The sequence below is a fragment of the Canis aureus genome, chromosome 9, assembly GCF_053574225.1.
Source record: "Canis aureus isolate CA01 chromosome 9, VMU_Caureus_v.1.0, whole genome shotgun sequence".
NCBI lineage: Eukaryota > Metazoa > Chordata > Mammalia > Carnivora > Canidae > Canis > Canis aureus.
Window position 1 is genome coordinate 49689078 of NC_135619.1, and position 14178 is coordinate 49703255.

At 47.7% G+C, this 14178-nt stretch overlaps 1 protein-coding gene across 8 annotated transcripts in view; it reads left to right on the top strand.

The window, feature by feature from the left end:
• The window catches only part of DCAF4 (DDB1 and CUL4 associated factor 4), a 29779-nt gene extending 17483 nt beyond the window's left edge, over positions 1-12296 (top strand). For 7 of the 8 annotated variants that reach the window (XM_077909882.1, XM_077909884.1, XM_077909878.1 and 4 more), the window contains 8 exons: positions 1164-1307; positions 2209-2258; positions 6245-6324; positions 7566-7664; positions 7777-7874; positions 8940-9113; positions 9458-9572; positions 11238-12296. In XM_077909882.1, the coding sequence (XP_077766008.1) occupies positions 1164-1307; positions 2209-2258; positions 6245-6324; positions 7566-7664; positions 7777-7874; positions 8940-9113; positions 9458-9572; positions 11238-11431 (954 nt within the window). In that variant the 3' untranslated portion in view covers positions 11432-12296. The remainder of the gene's footprint in view (positions 1-1163; positions 1308-2208; positions 2259-6244; positions 6325-7565; positions 7665-7776; positions 7875-8939; positions 9114-9457; positions 9573-11237) is intronic. The other variant, XM_077909885.1, reaches the window with a different exon arrangement.
• Positions 12297-14178: the final 1882 nt, after the last annotated feature.

The following is a 14178-nucleotide window of genomic DNA, read 5'->3' on the forward strand; positions in this document are numbered from 1 at the left end:
CTTGAATCATTAGAAAATGTTCTTGCAGTTCATTCCCCTCAGAAGCTCCTTCCCTGGGGTTCTTCAGTAAAACTGGGTGGGGATGCACGTGCTGGCTGCTTAGTGTGACCTAAGCTATCAGTCCTCATGCTTCATCTCACACAGGCCCTGCACTGGCACGTACAGTTCTAGATGATTAGCTGGCTCTGTGGACCAGAGTGTTGGGAAGGGTGCTTTGCCACCAAAGATCAGTTTTTCAGATCTGATTCTAGTCACTGTAATGATTCTTCAGGAAACGTGCTTTCCAAGTAAACTTGAAAAGTGAATACATTTTCACCAGCATCCAAACTCATGTATGTATATTTATAAATATATATAAAACACATAAATATATAGGGTTTTTATTTTGAATTTTTAACCATGTTTTTTAAGTGAGAAAAAAAATAATTCATATCCCAGTGCAATTTTTTCTATTGTAAATATTTTTTCAGTGCAGTAGCCTTTTTTTTTTTTTTTTTTTTTTAAATGGGGAGAAAAGCACCTGTAAAATAGGAATCCAGTTTTGGTGTTTGTTTTGTTTTTAAAGATTTTGTTTATTTATGAGAGATCTAGAGAAAGAGAGGCAGAGACATAGGCAGAAAGAGAAGCAGGTTCCATGCAGGGAGCCCAATGCAGACTTGATCCTGGGACTCCAGAATCACCCTGAGCCAAAGGCAGATGCTCAACTGCTGAGCCACTCAGGCGTCCCAGGAATCCAATTTTGTATCCTCCTTTTACTCCTTCACAGGGGTATAACTAGCATTTTCCACATTATGTGTACTGTTCATGATGGCTATATGTCACCATGTGGCTCATCTAAACATTTCGCATGGGTGGACCCTAGAACTCTTCCACACCCAGTTCTGAGTGGAGTCAACTGTGTGGACCTCAGACTTCTTGACGGTGCCCCCTCACTGCTGTTATCCCTGCTTCTGGATTGTGAGACTAGATACCTATCAGTCTTGCCCAGTGACAGCTGGGCTGAGTAGGGGCAAGTTAGGTTACTTCTATGCTTCCTCTTGGGTGGGAGCGCTCACCAGGTAGAAGTGCACGGAGCATGGGATCTGAAAGAGATAGGCAGATGATCTTGGGCAGTTCGTCCGGCTCAGCCAGGGAGGTGACCTGCAGTCTCTTTTCCCCTCCAGGCGGATACCAACAGTGATCGACTCTTCACGGTGAATGACGTAAAAGTTGGAGGCTCCAAGTACGGCATCATCAGCCTGCGAGGCCTGAAGACCCCCTCACTCAAGGTGCATATGCATGAAAACCTGTACTTCACCAACCGGAAGGTATGTTGTCTTTCCAATTAATTAGCCTTGCCATTGCCTTTGATCCAGGGGCCCTGCTGTAGTTGGCCCAGTTCAGAGGAGAGGAGAGAACTTTATGGAGAAGGTGGGGCTTGAGTACCTATCCTCCCAAGGGAGAATGGAGTCAGAGATCTTGAGAACCCATAGGGGAAGAAAAGGGCCTAGAGTGTCTTATCTTGGAAGGGAAATCCTGTCAACAATTGAGAGAAGGCGTGAAACTTCTTTAGGCTTGAAAGGCTTCTCTAACTGGTTGTGCAGACCTCCCCTCCAGGAGGATAGAGGTGATCCAAAGGAGCCCTTGCCAAGCACAGAGTTCCTGGGAAGGTGGGCTGTGCTAGTTTGGGTGGACAGTTTTCTTGTGCATCAGTCACTCAGCCAGTCCATAGCCTATACAGAAGTTACATAAATTTAACACAGCCTCCTGTCCAGGGTGTGTCAATATTAAATTCCCCTGGGTGATGACTGCGTAAGAAGTGGCACGATTCTGTTCATTGGGAACATGGACCAAAAGATGGACACAAGGTGAAAATGGTTTCTGAGTGAAGTGAGATACAGTATGCCTTTTTCAATTAGGTTTGTTTCCAGCTATTGCAAAGAAGCCATCCCTACACCAGAGCGAGTAGCAGAATTCTCACTGTGAGGTCCATGCTGATGGCAGAGGACCAAAGTATAAGGGTTACTTCCTGTTCCTCTTCAGGCCCTGCATGGTGGAGCAGGGAACTTCCCTGTTCTGATGCTTGTTCCAGCCCCTCTAGGAGTGAGAGTGAAGAAAGAAATACCATGTCTGTATCCCCACTAGTTATTCCATAGGAAAGCATTTCTCTTTCTCCGTGAGCTAGCAGTCAAACCAATCTTTCCTTCTCACTGTGTTCTTCCTCACCAGGTGAACTCTGTGTGCTGGGCCTCACTGAATCACCTGGATTCCCACATTCTGTATCTTTTGTTAGAGGAAGAGGTTTGGTGGGCAGGCCATGGCCTAGTGTGGAGCTGGGCGTCTGTGGGGTTTGTGAGGCAGCATCTTAGTGGTCAGAAGTCTGCACCATTTTGTACACGTCTCACCTTTGAGGAAAGAATAGTGCAGCTGAGTGGCAAACAGGATGTCTGTGGAGCACAGAGAAGTAACGGGGTTCCCAGGGTGACATTTATGTCACTTTATGCCAGACACAGTTAGGGACAGGAAAGCCTTAACAACAGGAACCCCACAGCCTCCTGAGGTGAAGGAGGAGGAGCTCAGAGCTGCAGTGGTTTGAGGGTGGGCTGGGCCTCTGGCAGTGGAGAGACCAAGGGCGGACATCAGTAAAGCATCCTTCGACATTGGACCATGGGTGTGTGGACTCTCTGCCTAGGATCCCTGCCAGAGACAGCGCCTTTTTGTTGTTGTTTTTATTTGAGAGTGAGAACAAGAGCAAGAATGAGCATGAGCAGGGCAGGGTAAAGGGCAGAGGAAGAGGAAGAAGCAGACTCCCTGCTGAGCAGGGAGCCCAACAAGGGCCTAAGTCATTGATCCTTGGGATCATGACTTGAGCTGAAGGCAGACGCTTAAACTAGCTACCCAGGCGCCCCCAGAGACAGCGTTCTTTAGAACATTCTCCATTCTAGTCTCTGTCATCTCAGAGAACAATCAGGACTCTTTTACTAAGAGCACAGGAGTACAGTGTCAGGCTGGTTGGACCCTCCCTCTGGAATCCCTGGGGGCTGTTGATGATGGACAAGAAAACTGTGTCCTATGCTTCTGGGACTAGTATTGTTTGACCCAAAGCCACATGTTCATGAGTCTTATCTTTGATTCATTTTCATAATAAATGAATTCTTAAAACCCTGTAACCACTCATACCTAGTGCCTACTTCACGAGTTGTCACAGGGCTAACATTAGTTAATGTCTATGAATGCACTTAGCACTGTGCTTGACACATCACATAGGTCCTCAACACGTGATGGCTGAATCAGAACCTGTTGGGGGTTTTTTAATTTGTCCTATAGCACTCTTTTTAAAAGCTTATGGTACATCAGAGCTCTGGTTATAAACTGTGCGGTTTGTAAATTGAAAATTTATGTGGCTTTCATGTGGTGGGATTCTATAGGAGTGTAAGACCATTTGTTACTGTGATGATGTTCCCAGAGGACAGAAGAGACCAGGTCTTAAAGGACAGAAAACAAGAACCTTGCTCTGATTTCTGATCTTAAAACAGGATGACATTTCCCCAGGTTTTCTCCTTATGCTAAGGAGAAGATAAAAATCCATATAAGTGGCTTTATTTTTTTTTAATTTTTATTTATTTATGATAGTCACACAGAGAGAGAGAGAGGCAGAGACATAGGCAGAGGGAGAAGCAGGCTCCATGCACTGGGAGCCCGACGTGGGATTCGATCCCGGGTCTCCAGGATCGCGCCCTGGGCCAAAGGCAGGCGCTAAACCGCTGCACCACCGGGGATCCCCATGTAAGTGGGTTTAAAGAGCGTGGTGTATAACTTTGTCATCCGCTTGCCCTCTGGTGGTCATTTCAGGTAATCTCCAGGCTTCTGTGTTCCTGCTGCTTCTGCTGAAGGTCATGGAACTTCTCCCTTTACCAAAATGTCAGTTTGTTGAGCCCAGTCCTCTGCATTTCCCCTACAGAATGGGGAAAGGTTAGGCTTGAAGCTGCCCTTCCTGGGCTTTCCAACACCTGTGGCCTCTGAAGTGACCAAATCTGGTAATGGCCTCATTAGTATCACACCAAGTTTGGGGTAATCTAGATCTGAGTCCTGGTAACTAAAAGTGCACCTGGGTAGGGATCCCCTCCACACATCCTTGCCTTCCAAACCCAGAAGCAAAAGAGGTTTCTTTAGGAAAGACTTTGGCTGCCCAGCTGTGGGATTATCATTTATAGCTTCAGCAGTCTCCCTATTGGAAATACTTAACAAGGGCCTACTGCCCAAGGCAGCGTGACATGCACACATCACACATTCAGACAATCAGGGATTTTGCCTGATTGCTTTGCATGTGTTTTCAGTGAGGGTGTGTGTGTTTGTTCTACCAAAATCTATTAAACAGATGCAATCCCTGTGCAAGTGCTAGAGAGGGCAGTGCAGGAGGCGTTCAGTCTCTGTGGGGCAGGTGGATGCTAGCAGGATGGAGAAATTGGGGTGGCCTTCCTAGAGGAGACAGAGCTTCCAGCAGAAGGAAGAGGCAGAGAGGAGCTTGGCACATGGGACAGTGGTAAGTGGTCTGGTATCTGATGTCTCTGGCAAGGTGGGGCCGCTGCTGCTGGGATGTTCTGGAGGATTGTGGTGCTGGAGGTGTAGCTTAGGAGAGGTGGGCAAGGGTGGGACCTCAGGCAGAGGGCTGCTGCAAGACTGCGGGCAGGGGAGAGGGTGTGGTGGATGAGCAAGGGTGGAGGAGAGGCACAAGTCGGGGAGTTGTAGGATCTAGGCCATGAAGTATAGGTGATTAGAGAAAGTCCAAGCGGGGCCTGCTAGAAGGTGGTCGTGGAGGTCACCACTGAGTGTGTCGTTACAAACGGTGCCACATGACCGCAGGCAGGACTGGAAAGATCCACATGAGAAACAGAGTCTGTTGGAAACCTCAGGGAGGGTATTTCACTGGGACGTTAGTGTCAGACCTAGGTTTCAGTGCTGAAGAGGGAAGGGAAGGGAAGGAAGTGGAAGAAACACAAACTCCTCTGAGGTGAAGGGAGAGGGAGCAGGTCAGTCAAAGACAATCCAATCTGATAGACACATACCGGACAATCCAATCCGATAGGCAAGGCACAGATGGAGGTGGTTCAAAGAAAAGGAAACCCAAGTGACTGATCCGATGCATCAGCACACCCAGTTCTAGTCCAGGAAACTAAAGTTAAAATGATATGTTCGTTTATAGCCATTCAGATGAGCAGAAATCTTAAGTCTGATAACGCCCAGTTTTGGCAAATGGGAAAGACTGCTGGGGTAAGAAAATCATAAAACCCCTTTTGGATGAAGGTGCACATACCTTCCCACCCCACGGTCCCACACCAGATGTGGACACTGGAGCCTGTTTCCAGACTGCACGTCATGACCTCCATCCATGGGTCGCAACATCATTTTGAAACCATTCTTTTAATGCAGTAGACTAGAAAGTTATGAGTCTCATATTCAGTAAGGGTGAATATTTTATGAAACTTTTGTATGTAAGTGGCATGTAGCAGCATAAAACAAAACTCATACCATGGGTACAAGAAAACAATGCCTTAAAGCAGCTTCCCCCACATGGAGTACAAGACAGAGGAACAGGAGGGGGATGCTCATTCCAGCAGCAGAACGAAAAAACTCAAAACAGTGTAAGTGCCCATCAGCAGGAGATGAGTCAGATGAATTGTATGTTTGTTCAAAGATGTGCTCCACTGGGAAGGTGAAGAGACTGGAGCTACAAACATCAACACAGATGAATCTAGGAGACAGTGGAGATGGAACAGTTGTAGAAGATGCTCTGTGGAAAGAATAGAGCATGGCCCAGAACTCAGACCAGTTTTAGAATGTGATACTGGGTAGGGAAGAGGGAGGAATTGGACTGGGGAGGGGTCAGGGAGACATTGAACTATCTATGGCCTTTTTTTCCTTTAAAAAAATCTGAAACTAGGGGCGCCTGAGTGGCTCAGTTGCTTAAACTTCTGCATTCGGCCCAAGTCATGATCTCAGGATCTTGGAATCAAGCCCCACGTCAAGCTCCCTGCTCATTGGGGAGTCTGCCTCCCCCTCCCCCTTGCTGTTCTCTCCCCCCCCCCCCCCCCCCGCTTATGCGTGCTCGCTCTCTGTCAAATATTTTTTTTTAATCTGAAACTAAATATGGAACATGTAAATGTATTGACTCTGGCTCATGGTGTTAGTTTCTTGAAGGGTACTAATGCCCATTCTCTTCCCGAAGGACAGCCTTGTACTTGACTATCCTTAACAGCTTTTCCAGGCTCTGCCTCATGGGAATCGCAGAGACTCCAGGCTGTGCCACCCTGCTCCCAGCATCGCTGTTCGTCAGTAGCCATCCAGGTACCAGGTCCTTTCCCTTTGGATGAGGAGGTGCTCTGAGGGAGGTCTCAGTCCCCGCCTCCCAGGAGCTGCAGCCCATGATGGTGTATACCCCATGGAGAAGGCAGGGGCAGGAGGGCTGGGAACCACAAGCTGCGCGAGTCCAAGTCAGTCTGCAGAAGTACTTCTAGGAGAATTCTTTAAATATGACCCAGGATTTGTACGTACATCTTTACCTACCCCTTCTTTGAGGTCAGTTCAGCAGCCAGGAAAGTTAGTGTTTGTAACCAGTGCAAGAGATCAAAATATTTATTTGGGCTGCCCATACAGATCACACAGAAAAGCCTGGTGGGTGCTGCTGGGGATGCTTGGATTCTATGTGCAGGGAGGCAGTCAGACTTCTTCCTGGCAGCATTCCAGGTGTTAAGTTTTCAGTCTCTCAGAGAATTAGGATCCATTAGACAAGGGCCAGGCCTCTTAAGAGTACAGGCCTTCAGGCAGACCTGGCATGAATCCTGGCTCTCTACCCCTTACCAACTTGAACAGATTGCTTACCTTATGTGAAGAGAACACCTACCCCATCGGGTCACGTAGAGAATTAAGTGAGATGATGCATACTCAGCCTTGTGCCTGACGTTTCATCGTGCAGTAAGCGTATGGCAGGAGTATGGGTTGCCACCATTTTTATAGATGGGGAAACTGAGGCATAGAGGTTCAGAACCTGCCTTACAGAACTGACCTGTGGTGTCATAAGTCAGGATAGTGGTTCCCTCTAGGGAAGAGTGTTATGAGCGTTATCAGAGTACTGGCATGTTCTGCTTAACCCGAGTGGTGGTTACATGGCTACATTTACTTATAACTCATTGCACTATATATTTGGGGGGTATGCCCTTTATTATTAATTAAAAGGCTTATTTTAAAAATGTCTTGCTTGATGTCACACATCTAATAGTGTGATGTGGGATTGAAACCCTCTTGTAAAGAAACACAACCCGGCCTCCCTGCTGGCAGTTAGTAGTTCCAACACTAATGCTGGGAAGTCAGGAAAGATTCATGTGCTCATTCTCAGAATGACCCATTTTGAGCCAGGTACCCCAGCTGTGTCTCTTCCTTGTTACCATATAAAACCCAGAGTGGGCCAAGGTGTAGATCTCTGAACATCCATTCCTGGAGGTTTCCCACATAAGTGGTCACTGGGCTGGCAGCATGGAGGGAAGGTCCCCTCAAGAGCAGCCATCTTTTATATTCACCATTGCGCTCAGCAGGAGACCGGCCTGGCATGCTCTGCAGCTTCCGGATCCCTGGCGCCTGGTCCTGTGCATGGTCCCTGAACATTCAGGCAAACAACTGCTTCAGTACAGGTGAGCCACAGCTGCTCCCACGGTCCCCAGAGGACAGACCTTCACAAACTTGAAACTCCTGTTTCAAGACCATGAGTGATATTTGTCTCTCTGCCCCATCTGTCTCTGTCAGGCTTGTCTCGGCGGGTCCTAGTGACCAACGTGGTGACGGGACACCGGCAGTCCTTTGGGACCAGCAGTGATGTCTTGGCCCAGCAGTTTGCCCTCATGGTTGGTTGGTTAGATGGGGGTGGGGATGGACAATGTAAAGTTTCCCACGGGTGGAAATTTTGCTGGATCGAAACTGGATTCCTCTGTGGCATCTGGTCACTTCTCATTTTTGGGGGGGGAAAGGACATTAGAAAGGATTAGCAGGTTACTTGGTGATTATATATGTACTGGATGAAAATGGCTGATTTAGAAAGGCCTGGCTAAACTCGCTTTAAACAACTTCTATTTAAATGAATTGTTAGCAGTTTTTGAGCACTTGGATTAGCCAGAAAGACAAAAAAAAACTTTTTTTAAAGATTTTATTTACTTATTCATGACACAGAGAGAGAGAGAGAGAGAGAGAGGCAGAGGCACAGGCAGAGGGAGAAGCAGGCTCCATGCAGGGAGCCTGACGTGGGACTCGATCCCGGTCCCCAGGATCAGGCCCTGGGCTGAGCCACCCGGGCTGCCTGAAAATTTTTTTTTTTTTTGAAATTTTTTTAATGTATAAATTAAATCTCAATTCTGAACACTTACTAGCTTCAGATATAGTTTTCAAATTATATATTTTAAATTTTTTAAATCAAAATTCCACTCAATACTACATTTCAGAGACTTATCCATTGAAAATGCCATCTTTAAAAGTATGGAGGAGGGAGTGTACCAAGCTCCTTTCTGCAGTAAGCACAGAGTGTATCATTCAGGTTTCTTCAGCCGTCTGCCCCATTTGGGACTACAAGCCTTCCCCGCATCTCTGATCCCTCCTACTCCATTCTCCTCCCCCTGGCTCTGATAAGGGACCTTGGTGGACATAAGCCACCATCACTTGAGCATCACAGAGTTTGAGGCCTAAGGGGCCAATGCAGCCAGCAGGGAGGATGCTGGAAGACACAAAGGGTCCGGTTCTTTTACCTTTTCATAAGGAACTCTTCCAGCTACACCGAGGCTCAAACCCTGGCCACACCATCGCCCACAACCTGTAACCTAGGGGCTAGGAGAGGGGAAACAAGGCAGGGGTTGTGTCTGGAGGGCACAACCCTCCCAGCCTTAAGAGGAGATGGTACCAAACAGTTCCTCTTTCCATAGGCTCCTTTGCTGTTTAACGGCTGTCGTTCTGGGGAGATCTTTGCCATAGATCTACGTTGCCGAAATCAGGGCAAGGGCTGGAAGGCCACCCGCCTATTCCATGACTCAGCAGTGACCTCTGTGCAAATCCTCCAAGAAGAACAAAACCTGATGGCATCCGACATGGCAGGAACGGTAGGAGTTCCTGGCTCTTCAGAAAAGACCCTCTTGTTGGGGCGCTTGGCTGGCTTATTCAGAGGAACATGCAACTCTTGATCAAGCCCTAGGTTGGGTGCAGAGATTACATTACAATAAAATCTTTTAAAAGATAAAGACTCTTCTGCCAGGTGGTAGCTGGGGAGAGACCAAGTTGAAGGGCAGCTGCTTTGCTGCCCACTGGGAGCCCCGACTGGTCTAGACAAACACGAAACTGGTTTTGGTGCTTTTGAAACTTAGATTCCCTTAACTCTGAGAAGTGTTTGGAGACCACCTTGCCCTGCCTGGGTTCACTATCTAATGGCCTCTTGTGCTTTCCACAGATCAAGCTGTGGGACCTGAGGACCACTAAGTGTTTAAGACAGTATGAAGGTCATGTGAATGAGTATGCCTACCTGCCCCTGCATGTGCACGAGGAAGAAGGAATTGTGGTAGCAGGTACCTGGGGAAGGGAAGCTCTTTCTGTCCCATCAGATAAAATGGCAGAGGGAGAAACTCCTCCACATGAGAACTGAGTACATGGGACTGTGGACTGTCGGAGAGACTAGGTGGGACATTGAAGAGGATGTTATTGAGCAGCAGTTAAACACCCACCAGTTAGAACAGCCCTTTGTCCTCACATGAGTGGGAGAACATAACCTCAGTAACAGGCAAGCTACGTGCAACAAAACGCAGCAGCTTGGGAGGCCTGGGTGTTCACCTGGTCTGCATTCAGTGTGGCCCTTATCCCGTCCTGTTCAACAGCGTGGGCTTCCCTGTTCTTTGTGCTCACTTTCCAGCAGAGCATGCTGAGAAAAGAAGTTAAAGTCATTGTAACAGAACTGGTCCTGATCCCCTTGACACCGTCCCTGAGGATCCATATTACAGAATAGAGCAGAAGTGTTGAGCCACTAAATTCCCTGGGAAGATGGGATGCCTGGGTGGCTCAGGGGTTGGACGTCCAACTTTGGCTCAGGTCGTGCTCCAGGGGTCCTGGGATCGAGTCCCACATCGGGCTCCCTGCATGGGGCCCGCTTCTCCCTCTGCCTGTGTGTGTCTCTGCCTCTTTCTCTGTGTGTCTCATAAATGAATAAATCGAAAATTCCCTTGAAGAGCTACAGGTTGATCACAGATTTTGCTGTTTCTGGGAGGACAGAATGCTCCGATATCATGAAAGTTCGGTGGTTTGGTTTGACACATGAAATAAGCCCTTGACATTAAGGAATATATTCTTAGTCTTGACATGTCCTCAGATGTGCAGATATGCCTACAGAATGTACTTATTCTCCATGAATCTTTTTTTGTGCCAAAGAAGCATCACTTTGTTAGAACTTTCTCAGGCTTGTTTACTACTCTCCACCCCCAGCAGCAGTTAGCTTCCTGTTTAAGCCTAGTTTCCATCCCAGAAGAGCTGCTGTGCTCTGAATAACAGGAAAGAGAGGAGCCCCGCGGAGAGGCAGGCATGGGTGGTGGACTAGTGCAGTCCTCTGTGAGCCGCACAGCCTGAGCCATGCCGAGGGAGTGCCGGTGGCCGCATAGCCTCTCCAGTGGCAAAGTCCGTGAGACCCTAAGACCTTCCTCAGAAGGTCTCCAGTAGCGTGTCGGGGCTCCTGCAGACAATGGTTGTTTGGTGCCACGTTCCTTACAGCTGTGAGCCCTGAAGACTTAGCTGGTCTTAGGAACTGAGCCATTAAACCAGAAACAGCTCTGGTGAGAGTTGTCGCCTGGTTTGTCCCCAGGATATTTTGAAGTGAAGAGATCTTCCTGGTTACTCTTTTACAAAGAGGAAACCTGTTGCTCCCCCTTGAATAGACCTTGATGCAAGAGAAGTAGAGCACCCACCTCTTAGGATGCCTTGTGCACCAGCCAAGGTGTCACACAGCCAGCCAGTGCATCCTGCGACTTGGAATACCTGTGACTAGTTGTGATTCTAGAGCACCAGACCTGCAACTTTTGATTTTCAAGAAGTACATATTCTCAGAAATCATTTTCATTTGGGTTTGTGTTTTGGCTCCTGTGGAGTCCCGTCTAGTCTTAGGAATCATGAGAAGCTAGGTCCACGTGTATACAAGTGCTCCTGTGTGTTCGCTCACTAACCTTCCGTGTCTCTTCTCTCTCTCCCAGTGGGCCAGGACTGCTACACGAGAATCTGGAGCTTCCATGACGCCTGCCTGCTCAGAACCATACCCTCTCCACATCCTACCTCTAAGGCTGACATACCCAGTGTGGCCTTCTCTTCTCGGCTCGGGGGCTTCCGGGGAGCCCCAGGGCTGCTCATGGCTGTCCAGCAGGACCTTTACTGTTTCTCCTACACCTAATTCCACAGGGTACAGCCTGGAGGGATGTGGATTTGACTTAAGAAGTAAGGAGCAGCTATACTTCTGCCACAGTTGCTGTTTCCAATGAGGGCATTTTAAGTAGACGTTCTGTGTACACAGATCCATCCATCCAGCTGTCAGGAAGTAGGTACTGTTTTATGTGGAGACACTTCAGTAAAGTTATTTCAGTTAAGTTGTGAGCTCAGAGAGCTCAAAAGTCCTTTTCATAAAAGGTACTTATTTCCTTGTTGAATTCCTTAGAATACTCTGTGTCCCCCCTCCCTTTTTTTTTTTTTTTTCTTAAAAAATACTTTTTCTAAGGGCTAAAGATTGGCAGTAACTAAACTAAAACTGTTTCTTTTACCAGAAGCCCTTTCAAGAGGGCTAATGATGAGGTTGGGTGAGACTGTGGTGCACTGAGTGCCTAGGTCCCAAAAAGATCTGCATGTGGACTGGAGAAAGCCAGCTGGGGAGACAGGGAGGGAGGTGGGGAAATCATTTCTCAGTCTCTAGAGGTAAAGATTGAAGGCTGGATTTTGCAGTCATTAAAAAGCCTTCTCAGACTCATTCAACATCGACAGACCTCACTTTCTCCTTTTATCACCATCCATAGGCATTGGAAGGAAAGATGGATCTTTCTAGATGCTCGAGGTTTTAAACAGGTCCTAGCATACTTTGTGGAGGCACCTTCCAGAATGTTAAGTACAACAGCTCCTATTTCTGTAATGGTGATTTAGAATGTCAGATTACAGGGCCCCGTCTCAAAGAAAATTGGCCTTGACTTTCTGTAATCTAGAAGCACTTTGAGATGTTTATACAGCGTTCAAGAGCCTTTCTACCAAACAATAAACTAGAAAGAACTGTGTGTTGCATTGCTTCTGTTAACGATTCAGAAGATCATGATTGATGATTGTTCACTACAGCAGTGAAACCAGCTGCGTAACAGCTACTCAAATCTTGGGTGAGGGGTAATACAGACCAGCTGTAGTGGCTTTGCTAGAGAGCGTTAACCTTGGCCCCCAGACCCAGGCCCCCCTGCCTGCTCTGTGCACACCCTAAGAAGCTGACCTGGAAGGACAACAGCAGTGGACTCCCTGCCCACCCCTCTGCTGGGATGTGGCAGGCTGTGGCTGTGTTCCTCCACCCAAGGCTGCAGCTCCTGTTGGAACATCACACCCTCTAGGTTCCAGCACCTTCTTTCCATTTGTCCCTTCAGATCTACTAGTAACTGCACCTCACTTGCTAGCCCAGGAACTTTGCCAATTAAACTCCAATTACACCCTTGAGTGGTAGTAATTCTGTTTTCTGCCAGAACTCTAGTACAGAGGACCAAATCCAAAAAAAAGAGCAGACTGGCTATCCGATAGATGAGCTATGTTACATATTTTTAGTGCTTCCTATTTTATAAAGAACTTTCTCCCATCTTACTTGATCCTTGTAACAACCCATAACGGTGGCACAGCAGTAGTAACGTACAAATTACTAGAATCACTTTACAGCTGGAGAAGGCTGCGCACAGAGGTACTGACTTTGCTCCAATCACAGACTGGTCAGCAGAGCTGGGACTTGGGGCCACGTCCTCTGCTGCTCACATGCCTCCAGTCACTGATGATCCTTGTGTTATAACAGTAAGTGCTGTGGAGAAGTCAGGAAATGGCTTGGTGCAAGTGTAAGCACGCAATGCTAAGGATTCATGATATCCAATCACCAGGTAAATGAATTTTTCTGGTCCTCAGCAGTGGTAAGTTTGCTAATTGCCAAGATTCTTAAGTGTTCAGTCATTTAGATTTGGTCCCTGTATCTGCAGCCCTGGCACAGTGATGTGCACATAGGTCTCAGAAAATATCTGCATGACTGAAGGGTCCAGGTGGCCACTGTCACTCTGGGGTTTTTCGGATTCACTTTGGTGACGTGACCCTGCCCAGGAACACAAGCATAAATGCTGAGGCACAGGGCACCTGGGTGGCTCAGTGATTGAGCATCTGCCTTCGGCTCAGAGTGGGATCCTGGGATCAAGTCCCACCTTGGGCTCCCTCATGGAGCCTGCTTCTCCCTCTGCCTATGTCACTCTGTCACTGTCTCTCGTGAATAAATAAATCTTAAAAAAAAGAAAATGCTGAGCCATGAACCTAACATCCACTCACTTCTGTCCCCACAAGTTTGGGGTTATCACTATATACAAAAGTTCATTACAGGATCTGCAATTTTAAATTGCTGGTATCGGCCATCTCCTACAGTTTTCCTCATGGTTCTGTACTTCCTGTGGAGCTGAGTGCCCGTGGGTACTACCGGGTCTGATTCTGAGCTCTCCCCACACAGTGGGGACATCAGGAGAATGGCAGGGGAGTTCGACACGATGCCTTCTGAACTCTAAACACCTGTGTCCCAGCCCAAGTTCCTCGTTAGCCAGTTACAGCCATCGATCCTTTTCGATTTCCCCTAGGCTTTTTTAAAAAGGAGGGAGTGGGGATCCCTGGGTGGTGCAGTGGTTTAGCGCCTGCCTTTGGCCCAGGGCGCGATCCTGGAGACCCGGGATCGAATCCCATATCGGGCTCCTGATGCATGGAGTCTGCTTCTCCCTCTGCCTATGTCTCTGTGCCTCTCTCTCTCTCTCTGTGTGTGTGACTATCATAAATAAATTTAAAAAAAAATAAAAAGGAGGGAGTGGTTCTTTCAAACCTCTAAACTGAGCAAATCTGTTCTGATCTCTGGTTAGCAATCACTTCTGACATCTGGTTATGACAAGT